The sequence below is a fragment of the Xenopus laevis genome, chromosome 5L, assembly GCF_017654675.1.
Source record: "Xenopus laevis strain J_2021 chromosome 5L, Xenopus_laevis_v10.1, whole genome shotgun sequence".
Classification (NCBI taxonomy): domain Eukaryota; kingdom Metazoa; phylum Chordata; class Amphibia; order Anura; family Pipidae; genus Xenopus; species Xenopus laevis.
Window position 1 is genome coordinate 96,707,521 of NC_054379.1, and position 16,286 is coordinate 96,723,806.

Consider the following 16,286-nt stretch of genomic DNA (forward strand, 5'->3'; position numbering starts at 1 on the left):
CAGATAAACAGCCTCGTAGTAATATTGTGAATAGTCCCAATGCTATGCAATAACTTATAATGAACAGGCCCGGATTTGTGGCAAGGTCACAAAGGCCCGGGCATAGGACGGCAGAATTTCAGGGGCGGCAGGCTGCCCAGCCATGTCCAAATACGAGCACTGGAGACTGGCGTGCGGGAGATTTGGAAATCTCCTGCATGTCTCCAGTGCCTGACCAGTTGTACGCATGCACATTCTACACGTGTGCACGTGCGCACATAAAGGAAGGGGACGGGGAGGAGAAGAGAAGGGAAAAGGTGTGAACAGAGCTAGATAGTAAATCCGGGCCTGATAATGAAAATGTATTTCTTAATCACTACACTAAAATAAAACTAGTGGATTCAGCATAATAACCAGAAATCGATTTTGCGAAATAAAGTGAATCCAGATTTTACATGTTATCCTTTAAATACCTGTTCTCTTTGAAGATCAAAAAGTTGATTCACTGTATTTCTTTTACATTAATTCCTCTGTTTATGAAACAGTTTGCCAGCTGGCTACTCCATGATTTATATACATCCTTAGGTATTCATCTTACTGTGCAAGTGACCACTGTATCTGGACTATCTCTCTATTTATATAAATATATGTATTGGTATGTGGAAACTTTATTTCCCAGAAGATACCTCTCTTGTTGCCAGCAGCCTTAGTAAGAATACTTTTAGGGACTGGACATTGCAAAGTAAATGTAAATTTGGTGTGATGGCGCTCAATATATTGATTTAATAACTATTATATTTTTGTTAACTTTTATTAGAATTGTTATAGAGGACTATTTGCAGTACAGGTAAGGGACCTTGGATCCAGAATGCTCGGGACCTGGGGTTTTCTCAATAAGGGATCTTTCCGTAATTTAGATTTTCATACCTTAAGGGGCCGATTCACTAACTTCGAGTGAAGGATTCGAAGTAAAAAAACTTTGAATTTCAAAGTGTTTTTTGGGCTACTTCGACCATCAAATGGGCTACTTCGACCTTCGACTACGACTTCGAATCGAACTATTCGAACTACAAATCGTTCGACTAATTTACCATTCGATAGTCGAAGTACTGTCTCTTTAAGAAAAAACTTCGACCCCCTAGTTCGCCATCTAAAAGCTACCGAAGCCAAAGTTTTTTTGGTCGAAGTATAACCCTTCGATCATTGGATTCAAATCCTTCGACTCGTTCGATTCGAAGGATTTTATCGTTCGATCGAAGGATCGTTCAATCGCACTATTTGCGCTAAAATCCTTCGACTTCGATATTCAAAGTCGAAGGATTTTAATTCCCAGTCGAATATCGAGGGTTAATTAACCCTCGATATTTGACCCGTTGTGAATCGGCCCCTAAGTCTTCTAGAAAATTATTTAAACATTAAATAAGTCCAATAGGATTGTTTTGCTTCCAATAAGGATCAATTATATCTTAGTTTGGATCAAGTAAAAGCTACTGTTTTATTATTACAAAGAAAATGTATATCATTTTTAAAAATTTGAGTACACTGATTAAAATGGAGTCTATTGTAGAATACGAACATCCCGCAATTCAGAGCTTTCTGGATAATGGGGTTTCAGATAACATAACCCACGCCTGTATAATTCTTTCAAAAATGTGGCCATAGATTTATGGTTTTGCTTCCAACAAGGATTCATTATATCTTAGCTGGGATAAAATGCTAGGTACTGTTTTATTATTACAGAGAAAAAGGAAATAATTTAAAAAAAATTGAGCTCATTGATTAGAAAAGAGTCTATGGAAAAAGAACCTCCCATAATTCAGAGCTTTCTGGATAATGGGTTTCTGGATAATGGATCCTACACTATATACTTTCAAAGATTTGGTCAGCTACTATGTTTCAATATGACTATAACAGAACAGTTAAAGAAGTGTAGGTGGGCTCCAGGTACACATCTGATTAACTCACAGTAATGTCAGATAACATTTTTTAATTAGCTGGATGATACAACCCATATAACACAATTTTTGTAATACCTGTTACTGTTATGTATCATTCAGTGAACGCAGGTCTCAAAAATATTTCAGCTGGATGACTGTGCATCTCTCAAACAGTGAACCGCTACATTTGGGAGCCGATTCACAAAGGGTCGAATATCGAAGGTTAATTAACCCTCGATATTCGACTGGGAATTAAAATCCTTTGACTTCGAATATCGAAGTCGAAGGATTTTAGCGAAAATAGTGCGATCGAACGTTTTAAAGGATTTAAATCCAACGATCGAAAGAATATCCTACGATCAAAAAAACTTAGGAGAGCCTATGGGGACCTTCCCCATAGGCTAACATTGAGTTCGGTAGCTTTTAGATGGCGAACTAGGGGGTCGAAGTTTTTTCTTAAAGAGACAGTACTTCGACTATAGAATGGTCGAATAGTCAAACGATTTTGAGTTCGAATTGAGTCGTAGTAGCCCATTCGATGGTCGAAGTAGCCCAAAAAACACTTCGAAATTTGAAGTATTTTTACTTCGAATCCTTCACTCGAAGTTAGTGAATCGGCCCCTTAATCTACTACATTTACTTCCCAATATAAAAGGCCCAATAAGACTGATACACAGAAAAAGTGTTAATTTAGCTAAAACTTAATTTGAAATACAAGAATCAAAGTAACATATGATTTACTGTATAATGGGCAATATGTTTCATTTCATTTATGAAATTAATGTATATTTCCCTTTAATTTACTCTAGGTTTGCCTTGCCTATTACAGGTATAGGATCCCTTATCCGGAAACCCGATATCCAGAAAGCTCAGAATTACAGAATGGCTGTCTCCCATAGACTCCATTTTATCCAAATAATCCAAATTTTTAAAAATGATTTCCTTTTTCTCTGTAATAATAAAACAGTAGCTTGTACTTGATCCCAACTAAGATATAATTAATCTTTATTGTAAGCAAAACCAGGCTATTGGGTTTATTTAATGTTTAAATGAATGTCTAGTAGACTTAAGGCATGAAGACCCAAATTACGGAAAGATACATTATCCCAGGTCCCGAGAATTCTGGATAACAGGTCCCATACCAGTACTAGTTATTGCTCTTTTTCCCATGAACCTTACTTATCTCTTCAAAAAGGTATTCTGTCAGTCTTCTGAAATAAAAGCAATTAATGGAAACAACACATGTATTATGTGAACAATTTTTCCTCTGTGCAAACAAATATTCGTTTGCAAGAATTTGATATAGGTCATGTAAATCCACAAATATATTTAGCATACCATGAACCAGTGGAAAATAAATGGGACATTTCATAGCTTGCACCAGTGCGCAGTGCAAAAAAAAGTTTGGCTGACACCCAAAGAATATGCAACCTTCAAGCAGGTCTGAGCACAAATCTCTATGCAAAATAAAAATATTTAGGGGCAGATTTATTAAGGTTCGAGTTGTGTTTTCCACCAAAAATTTGAGGTTATTTTTGAGTCATAAATCAATTTTTTGGGTTTAAAAATTTTTTCGAAGTTTTTTTTTATTCATTTGTCGAGATTTATTATAACCCGACCCTGGAAATAGCTTGAATCTGAAAATACACCATCTAAAACCTGTCAAGGTCATGTAGGAGTCAATGGCAGAGGTCCCTTGAACCATTTGAACCATTTGAATAACTTGCATAGATATCCTTTATGCATTTCTTTCTATTTAACCCAAATTATTGGCATTGCCAGGATTTAAGTCAAGCCCCTCAAGCAAAATACAGGTTTACTGTATTATTTGTGTTAATTTATTTGATCAGATTATGTGGGTCAGATGTTATCTGATCTTGCGATGCAAATGCACAACAGCACAAGATATGTAGAAACCTACGAAATCTGATCACCTTATAGCTCGAATGTAAAGATGGGTCAGATAGTTGGATGGTGTAATTTGTTTTTGCATCTACATCCGACATTCAACGTGTTTCCATACCGCCCAACTGTTCTGACTTTGGCAGCTCAGCCCGCAGTCCCGTGTATGTTACTAAAATGTCCTGACTTTCTCTTTGATCTCCTGCACTGAACAGCCAGGAAGAGTTTCTAACATAATTGGCCTTTGGCAGAGAGCCCAGAATAGATACTTAGATACTTTTGTAACAGTTTAAGATAAGAAGGTCTCTTGGGAGAACGTAGACTCACAGCTTAAAGGGCAATTCACCTTCATCAAAACTATAATACCACATAAAAACCACAGAAATAAATTCAAACTTTCATAAGAGGTGTGGCAACAAAAATGGGCGTAGTTAAAAAAATCGCTGTGCTCCGCAAGGAAAATCTTTTCGTCCCTTTTCTATTTCCAAAATGTTGGGAGGTATGCGTTTCAATGGGAAAAAAAGTCGTTCAGACACCATCATATTGTCTTTAAATGAAGACACAACATGTTGCTTTCCCATCTGACAGTTGTGTTGCATTATATTTTGACTCATGCAACTACATCCAACTCATAGGATGCGAACTGTCTATTCAACACCATCCTACAAAATCAACCTAATATCCAAGAAAAAAAATCTGATATTTTCTTGGATGACAGCACAGTAATACTAGTTAAAGGGATTGACATTTAAAGCTATATTGACATGTTCCTATAAAAATCATAGGAACGTGTCAGTATCAAGTAGTTGTGGCACCCAGAATAGTTCCCCTGAAAGCCCCCCTGAAAGCCGACCCCCCAGCCCGTGAACCTTTGCGCAGCCGACCCGCTGACACAGCTAACAGATCTTCTGCTTGCTTCCGTGGGCTGGGCTGGGGGCGGAGCGATCCTTCCATAGGCTGAAGTCCTGTTTTCATTCCTAATTAGCCTGTGGATGGATCGCACCACCCCAAGCCCAGCGTTATGGAAGCAGCACAGAAGATCTTTTAGCAGTGTCGGAGGGTCAGGTCAACGCAGGTTCGTGGGGCTAAGGGGCGGCTTTGAGGGGAACTATTTTGGGTGCAGCAACTACTTGATAATGACACGTGCCTATGATTCTTATAGGAACAAGTCAGTATCGATTTAAGTCAAATTTAATATGTAAGAGCATAGCCAATTCATAGCAACCTTTCAGTTGGTCTTTATTTTTTATAGCTCAATTATTTGTCCTATGCACACAGAGAGAAATTATTACTACATGTAATACAATAATCTTACCTTAGTATATTGCTCTCGTTCCTGTTCTTGACTTGAACTGGAACCAGCTATTTGCTTATACTGTTGAACTTTTATCTTCATCTGTCTTGTTCGTTCTTCCATCGACAAATTTGCTGTAAAATATAGTTTAAAAATATAGTTAAGTCCTTTCTAATATTTAAATATAGTTAAGTTCTGCTGTCTCTTCTCCAATTGCTACCTTATTTAGCAGCTTGAATTTTGATTTCTCCAGCAGCAATCCTCAGCCTTGCAAATGTCGCATAAATCAATGCCTCATTCACTTTTAATGTCAGCCATCCCATTACATCACAGAGTGTGCCACGGTAGGCTACATGATTTTACTGCTGGAAGGAGAAGCTTTGGCACAAGCTTCCCCATTCTGGGAATAGAGTGCCCCTCTAGTCAAGGATGCTAAGATTTTTGTGCAAACCTTCCGCAGAGTGGCTTGCTCACAAATAATGCAGATCTGCCAGAGTAATTGTAATGACATTTTATATATAACCATATCTATACTAACTATAGAGTTTATTGGATCACAATAGCCTTTGATATTAAGTCTGTCCAAGAAATCATCCAAGCCATTCTTAAAGGCATTAACTGAATCAGCCATCACAACATCACCCGGCAGTGCATTCCACAACCTCACTGTCCTGACTGTGAAGAACCCCCTACGTTGCTTCAAATGAAAGTTCTTTTCTTCTAGTCTAAAGGGGTGGCCTCTGGTACGGTGATCCACTTTATGGGTAAAAAGGTCCCCTGCTATTTGTCTATAATGTCCTCTAATGTACTTGTAAAGTGTAATCATGTCCCCTCGCAAGCGCCTTTTTTCCAGAGAAAACAACCCCAACCTTGACAGTCTACCATCATAATTTAAGTCTTCCATCCCTCTAACCAGTTTAGTTGCACATCTCTGCACTCTCTCCAGCTCATTTATATTCCTCTTAAAGGAACAGTAACGTCAAAAAATAAAAGCATTTTAAAGTAATGAAAATATAATGCAGTGTTGCCCTGCACTGGTAAAACTGCAATGTTTGCTTAAGAAACACTACTATTGTTTATATAAATAAGCTGCTGTGTAGCAATGGGGGCAGCCATTCAAAGGAGAAAAAGCTCAAGTTACACAGCAGATAGAAGATAAGCTCTGTCTGTCTAATGGTGTTATCTGTTATCCATTCGTTAACCTGTGCCATATAGCCGTTTTTCAATTTCCGCCATTGCTCCACAGCAGCTTGTTTATATGAACTATAGTAGTGTTTCTGAAGCAAACACATCAGTTTTACCAGTGCAGGGCAACACTACATGATATTTTCATTACTTTAAAACACTTAAATTTTTTGGTGTTACTGTTCCTTTAAGGACTGGAGTCCAAAACTGCACTGCATACTCCAGATGAGGCCTTACCAGGGACCTATAAAGAGGCATAATTATGTTTTCATCCCTTGAGTTAATGCCCTTTTTTATGCAAGACAGAACTTTATTTGCTTTAGTAGCCACAGAATGACACTGCCCAGAATTAGACAACTTGTTATCTACAAAACCCTCTAGATCCTTCTTATTTAAGGAAACTCCCAACACACTGCCATTTTGTGTATAACTTGCATTTATATTATTTTTGCCAAAGTGCATTCATCAACATTGAATTTTCCAGTTTGCTGCCCAATTTTGCAACTTAGTCAAGTCACTCTGCAAAGTGGCAGCATCCTGCATGGAACCTATAGTTCTGCACAATTTAGTATCATTAGCAACAATAGAAACAGTACTTTCAATGCCCACCTCCAGGTCATTAATAAACAAGTTGAAAAGCAAAGGACCTAGTACAGAGCCCTGCGGTACTCCACTAACAACACTGGTCCAATTAGAAAATGTTCCATTTACCACCACTCTTTGTAGTCTATCTTTTAGCCAGTTCTCTATCCAGGTACAAATACTATGTTCCAGGCCAAAATTTCTTAATTTAACCAGTAACCTTCTGTGTGGCACTGTATCAAATGCTTTAGCAAAGCCTAAGTAGATCACATCCACTGCCATCCCAGGTCCCTGCCCACCTGGGATGTCAGTTTCTTAAAAAGAAATTAAGTTAGTCTGGCAAGATCTATTTTTGAATAGTGGCACCACATTAGCAATTCGCCAGTCTCTCTGCACTATGCCAGACCTCAATGAATCCTGAAAAATTAAGTAAAGAGAGCTAAGCTCGCTAAGTACCCTGGGATGAATACCATCTGGCCCCGGACGTTTGTTGATCTTAATATGTTCTAGTCTCTTTTGAATTTCCTCATGTGTGAACCATTCATTATTAGTTGTATTACTAGAATTGGTAGAATTGGGACTGTTAAGAAGGAAACCTTCATTAACTGGTTCCTCATTTGTGTAGACAGACGAAAAATAATAGTTCAGAATCTGTGCTTTTTTTTTTTTCATCAACCAGCTGACCCCCTCTGATATTAAGGGTCTCACCCCTTCCTGCTTAACTTTTGTACTAGTATGTACATACTGTATGTAAAAAATAATTTTGGATTCTTTATACTGCTTGCTGCAAACTCTTAGATTAGATTTTAGCTTGTCTGATTTGCATGATTTACTGGCCTCCTTGTTCTTATAAACAATTCGCTGTCCCAGCTTGAAAGCCTTAAAAGCACGTATTTTCTTACTCACCTCAACACCAACACTTCTATTGAACCAAAAAGGTTTTACTTTGCAACAACATTCCTTGCTTACAAATGTACCAATATGTATATTTATGAAGCAGCATTATAAAGACTTCCCATTTTTGTTCTGTGTTTAACCCTGTGAAAAGCATTTCCCACTTAATATGTTCCAGAGATGCACTTGTCCTGTCAAAGTTCGCACGTCTAAAATTTGTTTTAGTTACTCCCTTATAGAATTGCCTCTGCAACATAATCTCGAAGATGACCATGTTATGATCACTATTCCCTAAATCAGTCATCCCTAACCAGTGGCTTGTGAGCAACATGTTGCTCTCTGACTCCTTGGATGTTGCTCTCAGTGGCCTTAAAGCAGGTGCTTATTATTGAATTCTTGTCTTGGAGGCAAGTTTTGGTTGCATAAAAAACATTTGTGCTGTCAAATTCAGCCTCCTGTAGGCTGCAAGTCCACATAAGACTGAATAGCCAATTACAGTCTATATTTGGCACCCCCAGGAACTTTTTACATGCTTATGTTGCTCTGCAACTTTTTTTACATTTAAATGTGGCTCACGGGTAGAATAAATTGGGGACCCCTGCTGAGGTGCCTATAATCTAATTTGTATATGTGAGGGTCACTGATGAAAGATACACCTTAGGTTAGGTCCTATTAATACCTGGTAATGTTCTGTACCAGTCTTTCCTGAGATTGTAAATGAAATATTTAGGAAGTGTTTGGTATGATCTGTGGTGTTGACATGAATGACATCCAGTGAATGACACCCAGTCTAATTATCACATTCAAGTCTGCAATGTGCTCTCTTAATTAAGGAAAAACTCCCTGTAAGACTTTGACTCCCTTCATTTTGGCCCTTGTCATCCTTGGTCCCACCTTGACCAATCAGTCTAACCAGTTTTCTTCATATTTATCACCTCCTAATAAAAAACAGCTTTGATTCCAGACTCTCCAGAGGATCTCTTAAATGCCTGGAAGGATTTGGATTTGAAGTACATTAATGGCTTAAACACTCTGATGTTCACATATCTTGATCAGTATTTCACAGAAAATTCAATCTATATCTAAATCTATATATATCTATATATATATCTATATATATCTATATATATATCTATATATATATATATATATATATATATATAGCAAATGGACCCGCACTCCTTGTTTATCGTGCTTTATTCACAATGCATTTCCAACGTGAAATAAAGCACATCTATTTCTTCACGATAAACAAGGAGTGCGGGTCCATTTGCTATATTGTATTGAAAGATTTGACCTACGTACCCATTTATATATCTGAAATCCGGAAAGAGTGCGTTCACTGTTTGGACATTTTATATATATTATATTTTTATATATTTATTTATTTATATAGTATAGAATATAACTGGAAATTGTAAACATAATGAAAAAAACTATTTCACATTTTAGCTAGTTTTTGTTGCCTGCCATTTCATGTACCCAAAGTACGTAAAGAAGGAAGCTACCCTGGTCCCTGAGAAGTGGCACTGTAGTGCTTTATAAATATACAGTATAAACATCAATGTAAAAAAAACTAAAATCTAATTACTCTAACATTTAACTAGTTAGGAGATCCCTACCTTCTTGGAAGGGCAACAAAACGAGTGGCATTTGAAGGTGGAATTGCTACTTGTAAAAATAGGAGGAATAAAAATTGTTTCAAGTTGTCTTGCCTACAGTTTCTTTCTCTATGACCCATCAGTACCCTCACTAACCCCCACTCTATCTACACCTCTTACTAACATGAACATTCATTCAAGCACATGAGAAAGGATGGCATGTTACCTACATCACATGCACCATTGTGCTCAATCATTTGTATCACATGCTTGAGTTTCTTTGATTTTGTGAATATCACTGGTTAAAAAGTAACAAAAATCATTCATGGAGTTTCAGCCCTAAGTGCTCTATCTCATTTTTGTTCATTAGAATGTTATTTTCACCTTCTCATATTATCACATTAGACACAAATATTACATCTATTTCCTTTGATCTATTTGATCTATTCTCATTTGCCCATACATTACGGCCTAAAATAATACTGTAACCCATTAGATGTTTTCATCATTCTTTAAAGCATTTTATTTTTACCCAAGTGGGTACTAAAACTTCATCCTATTCAGGCTTCCTTATTGGTTTTCATTTTGCATTTCACTTGAAAACATAGCCCTGCTAATTTAAATTACATGAATGTGGAAACATACAAAATCCTGCAAAATACTTAGGGGCAGATTTACAAAATTCGAGTGAAGAATTCGAATGTAAAAAACTTCGAATTTCGAAGTATTTTTTGGGTACTTCGACCATCGAATTGGTTAAATTCGTTCGAATTCGAACGATTCGAAGTAAAAATCGTTCGACTATTCGACCATTCGATAATCGAAGTACTGTCTCTTTTAAAAATACTTCGACCACCTACTTCGGTAGATAAAACCTACCGAAGTCAATGTTAGCCTATGGGGAAGGTCCCCATAGGCTTGCCTGTGATTTTTTGATCGAAGGATTTTCCTTCGATCGTTGGATTCAAATCCTTCGAATCGAAGAATTTAATCGTTCGATCGAACGAAAAATCCTTCAAACGATCGCAGGATTTGCGCAAAATCGTTCGACTTCGATATTCGAAGTCGAACGATTTTAGTTCCCAGTCGAATATCGAGGGTTAATTAACCCTCGATATTCGACTATTGATGAATCGGCCCCTTAAACAAGCTATACTGTTCTCATATTTGTTGATCTATAACCTTTATTCTACACGAATCTACAGTTCACCTGTACACTGATCTCCCGGCTCTGTCATCACAGTGTCAGCTAAATTTTTCATACATATATAAAATCCGTCATCCACAAAGGTCCGGATTACGTGAAAGCCTCTCTTCTAGACCCCAGTTTAATCAAATAATCAAACATTTTTTTAATTATTTTTTCTCTGTAATAATAAAATAGTACCTTGTACTTGGTCCTTTATGAAGGCAAAACAATCATACTGGGTTTAATTAAGGTTTAAGTAATTTTTAGTAAACTTAAGGTATGGAGACAGACCCAAATTATGGAAAGACCACTTATTCTGGAAAATAGGTCCCATACCTGTATCATATCTATTTAACTGTCTGTTGGTTCTGTTCAAAGGCCTGCCTTTTCCTTTATATTATAGCTTTAGGTATAAAGAACACAAAAGCATACTTAAATATTGCTCATACAAGAATCATGATAACCATCTAGAGATTTAGACTGTTACCTGCCCAGTCCTAAAATGTAAGGGCCGATGCCCAGACCTTTATGCAGTTTGCCCTTCTATTTGTGCCTGTATGTTATCCATTCACTTACATTGCAAGCTCTAAGGAGCAGGGACTTCCTTCCTACTGAGTACAGGTAGTCCCCAGTAGTGATGGGCGAATTTATTCGCCAGGCGCGAATTTGCGGCGAATTTGCGCGTTTTGCCGCCATCTAATAAATTCGCGAAACGCCTGCAAAATTTCGCGGCAAAAATTTGCCGGTGTCAAAAAATTTTTTTTTGCAAAAACGGGCGCCGGCGTCGGAAAAACTGCGCCGTTTCGCGAATTTTTCGCCGTTTCGCGAATTTCGCCCATCATCGAATTTTACGGCGAAGCGAAACGGCGCAAATTCGCCCATCACTAGTCCCCAGGTTACCTATGAGATAGGGTCTGTAGGTTTGTTCTTAAGTTGAATTTGTATGTAAATTTAAACATATATTTTACTTCTTAATCGAATCTAATGCAATTTAGATATATGCCTGTCTTAACATAGTATTTATTTTTACCTTTCTGTACATATTTATTTTTCTGTGCTCCGCAGTAGGCAACACACACAATAGGGGATTGGGGCAGGTGGTTTATTAAAGCTAAATACTAATAAAAGTCAAGCAAACCATAGTACAATACTGTAATAGCCTTTGTATGTAATTATGAGTTGTATGTAAATCGGGTGTATGTAACGCGAGGACTCCCTGTATATTACCATGTGGCTCGTGTATAATTTATACTTATTTGCTTTCTATTTATAAAGTTGCCCTCCCTGTGTGTATTTTTCTCTACTGTAACATCGTACAGTGCAGTATATCCTAGTAACATTTTATACATACATACGTATGAAAACAATACAACACCTAGGGGAGAAATGATATCAAAACATAATTAATTCAAATTCTTTTTATCTCCAGGTGAAAAACATTGGTAAAATAATTAATATTAAAGTAAAAACTTTAATAAAGCCCACTGAACCTTTATAACAATGTAGATTAACAGATGTAAAAATAATTTAAATGTAGAAGTAAAATGTACAAACCATGCCTACCTGGAAACAGGGTACGTACAGTATCACGTTTTGGGACTTGTACATTTTACATTCGGTTATCTACAAATTGTCTGATCAACTCACTCAGCATAACAATATTTGATGAGAAAAAAAAAATCCCTGCATTATGAATGACCCCAAAATATTTTAATCAGTCATATGGATGTGTATTTTAAGGAGAGAGTGCAATTTTCAAAAAAAAAAGTTTAAAAATATTTCTGTAAAAATATAGTCTGGTGGTAATTTATTATCCTGAATGCTTGGGGTTATCTGAATCAGAGATCTTTCTGTATCACCTTGCCATAAGTTTGCTAAAAATTATTTAAACGTTAAATAAACCCATTAGGATTTATTTTCCAGCCGCATAGCTTAGTTAGGATCAAATACAAGGTACTGTTTTATTATTTATTATGGAAATACTTTTTTTTTTTATAGAATTTAATTTCTTGCTAAACATGGACATGGAAAATGGCCTTCAAACAATTGGTACCTTTCCAGATAATGGGTTTCCAGATAAGGTTTTCCTGTTTATATTTTTTCAGGTGTACGATTTTAATATTTTTAGGTGCTTACTTCTTTTGGTGACAATTTTACACAGTTAACAGTTTTTAAAGGCAAGTAAGAATACCATTCAAAATTTGAGAGTGTAGGGCTTTTTTCCACTTAAGTCCATTTAGAGATTTTTTTTTTAAATTTGCTTTTTATTGATTTTCAAGTTAGAATCATCCAACGTTGAAACCAAACGTTGGGATTTCCAGTGAGAAAAGAGAATGTACTAGAAAAAGGCTTAAGATAAAGAAAGAAAAAATCAGAGTAAGAAAAAGAAGATTTTCATCATATTTGCAAACACGTTTGAACATTGGTTAAATTGTTTTTACCATTGTGGACCCGATAAAAGATTTTGTTAAAAAGCGAATGTTGGAATGTGAAAAATGCTGTAGTAAGCAGAGCAATAACATTAGGCTTAGGTACCATAACTATCTAAAGGTCTATGGCATAAAAATAACAAATTCTGATACAAAAAATCAGAAAGAGATGCATTGCTGGTTCGAGATGAAGCTATTGTAGTATAAAGTGATTATGGGACCTGTTATCCAGAATTTTTGGAACCTGTTTTTTTTTCTGGATAAGGGATCTTTGCTTCATTTGGATCACCATATAGTGAGTTTTCTAAAAAAAAATTATTTTAACATGAAATAAAACCAATAGTATTGTTTTGACACCAATATGGATTTATGCAGTTTAGTTACCATCAAGTACAAGGTACTGGTTTATTATAACAGAAAAAAAGGAAATAGTTTTTAAAATGTTCAGTTATTTGCTTGATTATTTTAAAAAATATATTTGCATCATATATATATATATATATATATATATATATATATATATATATATATATATATATATATATATATATATAATCGATGCAGGGATCTGCACACTCTAGCAAAGGTGAATTAAAGTTGTTTTATTTGTAACACAGCATTGTCCGCATTTATCTTTATCTGCACTCACTGTAGTAAAGTAAAAAGTGTCAATTTATTCCACACAATTTTACATGTTATCCGAAGTTTCGGTCCCACATGGGGACCTTTCTCAAGGATATAGTGCAGTATGAGTGTTACAATTAAATACCCAACCCCATCAGTGAATTTGGGCGCCAAAATGACATCATAAGTCCATATAAGGAATGTCTGTTGAAGCTCTTTCTTTTGCTCCTTCCAAGCCTCATGTGCAATATCGATTCACACCACCAGGTGTCAGTGTCCGGACTGTGTACATATACATGTGTCCTTTTAATTGAAACATTGTATTCAAAAAAGGTGTATCTTTTGCATACAGACAATAAAGAAAACTTCTTTATTTGCAAAATAAATCATTTCTTAGTCGCATAGGCATTATGTTACAGATTCCTGTGAAATGGAGAATACAGAACTTGTCAACTTAATGAAACCAGTTTAGGTCAAAAAACAGTTCAGTTGCAATTGCCCATTTAGCCCTCTTCGGGTAACACAATTCCACTCGTAAATCCAAAAGGCCTCACGTTTCAATAACAATTTTTCCATATCACCACCCCTGGAGGGTTTGGGAATGTGATCAATAGGCATGCATTTAAATTGAGAGGGGTCATGCCTGGCTTCACCCCAGTGTTTTGCTACCGGTTGCTGGGCTATATCCTGTTTGTTAGGATCTATTTGCCTGTCCATGTCCAGTGTTGCCCTTATGCTGGCCCTGTGCATATTGATTCTTTCTTTCAACTGTCTTACAGTTTTCCCGCAATAAATGAGGCCACACGGGCATTTTATAAAATACACGACCATGGTTGTAGTTCATGTCATTTTATGCCTAATCTTGTATCTTTTCCCCGTCCAAAAAGCTAATTTCCTGTGAGCTTTAGAACTATAGCTCACAGGAAATTAGCTTTTTGGATGTCCAGGTTTACAAACTGAATGGTGGTCTGCAGACATGCATTTACACTAAGGAGACAGATCGCAATACATTGTTGCATTACACGAGTCACCACCCCAGGCATCTCCTTAACTCTTTAGGATATAATACCATGCAGTGACTGTATAGCAATCACGTACTGTCCCTCTAGCATTTATGGATCACAGAGATATAACTAATGTTATTTCAGCGCACTATCAACAGTGCGAACAGCAATTGAAGTGAAATGATATTTCCGGGCATTTCTGGATACAAATTCAACTCTGAACAAAATGTAACAGCTGAGTAGCATGTGGATCCGATTTTCACAATGAACATTGTCTAACAAGTGCAGTTTACAACATAATTGCAATGACACAGCGAGAGGACTGATCACGTGATGAGATGTTTAAAGCCCCACTTGATTTCCGACGCTTGATCTCTTGACAAAGCCACTTTCGTGGCGAAACAGCTGTCGAGCAGTTCGGCGCTGCTGGGCTCAAAGCGGTGTTTTTCCCTTGCGGATTGGATGCAGTTTTTATCCCGGGGATGATCTGACGGATATTTGTGAGCGTCCCACACCACGGACAATATCCACACAAGGGCAAGTATAGGAAACCTTTTGCTGGCATACTGAACTGGGGTTCTGCATATATAGCCTTTAGGCTACTACATTGGATCCAGCGTTTGCTACAGCTAACTCCTTACTTACCCTGCATTTAACCTCGGCTCAAGGGGCTTCCACTGAGGGACTTGCAAGGGGAGCCAGCCCCTACCCTGCTTGGGATATAGTTCTTATACAGAGAAGAAGGGACATTTTGGCACATATGCCCTTAATGTGGTCTTTGCCGGGAGTTCACATCTAATACGCTTTACTAAACCATCTACACTGCTCCAACCACATTTTTTACTTACGCAAGGTTTTTCAACCAGTATGGAAAATAGTGATCACTAATTAACATCAGGGTATTCCCCGTTTTTTGTTTCCAGCAGCGCTGTTGGTTTTTAAATATGTTTTAATTTGTTTCACTAGCATGGTTATTAATAAATATTGCTTTTTACTGTAATACATTGTGTCTAAATTTCTACAGTGCAACGGGATAGGGGGATAAGTCCTCTTTTGTATTTAGGATAACATCTCCTTAACTCCCCAAGTCGCAAATGATGAGGGTGGGCCGGATAGATAGCGATCCCAAACAGAAAGAGGTGGATCTAGTAAATATGGGCCAGAGATTCTTGGAGAGTGGTTATCCTTAAACACTTATCAATCAAACCATGGACACTGTTATGTCTATGGACAGAGAACAGTTGCTAAAGAAGGAAGAGAATTTGTCAGGGAGTGACGGTAAAGGTGACATGTACTACGTGAGTAAATTTAATCCCCATAGTCAAGACACCAGAAAATCTATACTTAATTATTGGGAGATAGTGGCCAATGACGACACCTTGGGACAAATAGTCCCGCATAAGCCCAGGTTCCGTTACTTTAGAAACACCAGCTTTAAGGAGCACTTAAGCCCCTCTGACCCAGTGGGGAAGTCTACTCAACCCCAAGTCCAACACTTTTTAATACCACGTCCAGGGATATACAAATGCACTGGTTGTGTAGTTTGCAACACACTAATCCTAGGAACAGAATTTAGGCAACCAAGGACGGGGAAAAGATACAAGATTAGGCATAAAATGACATGTACTACAACCACGGTCGTGTATGTTATAAAATGCCCGTGTGG

At 37.1% G+C, this 16,286-nt stretch overlaps 1 protein-coding gene across 14 annotated transcripts in view; it reads right to left on the bottom strand.

Annotated features, from left to right (window-relative positions):
• Positions 1 to 16,286, bottom strand: part of LOC108704156 (regulating synaptic membrane exocytosis protein 1) — a 203,831-nt gene that overhangs the window by 51,345 nt on the left and 136,200 nt on the right. For 9 of the 14 annotated variants that reach the window (XM_018240564.2, XM_041563146.1, XM_041563135.1 and 6 more), the window contains one exon: positions 5,134 to 5,246. The exons of the other annotated variants lie outside the window; for them this stretch is intronic. In XM_018240564.2, coding sequence (XP_018096053.1) covers positions 5,134 to 5,246 — 113 coding nt within the window. The remainder of the gene's footprint in view (positions 1 to 5,133; positions 5,247 to 16,286) is intronic. 14 annotated transcript variants of the gene reach the window in all.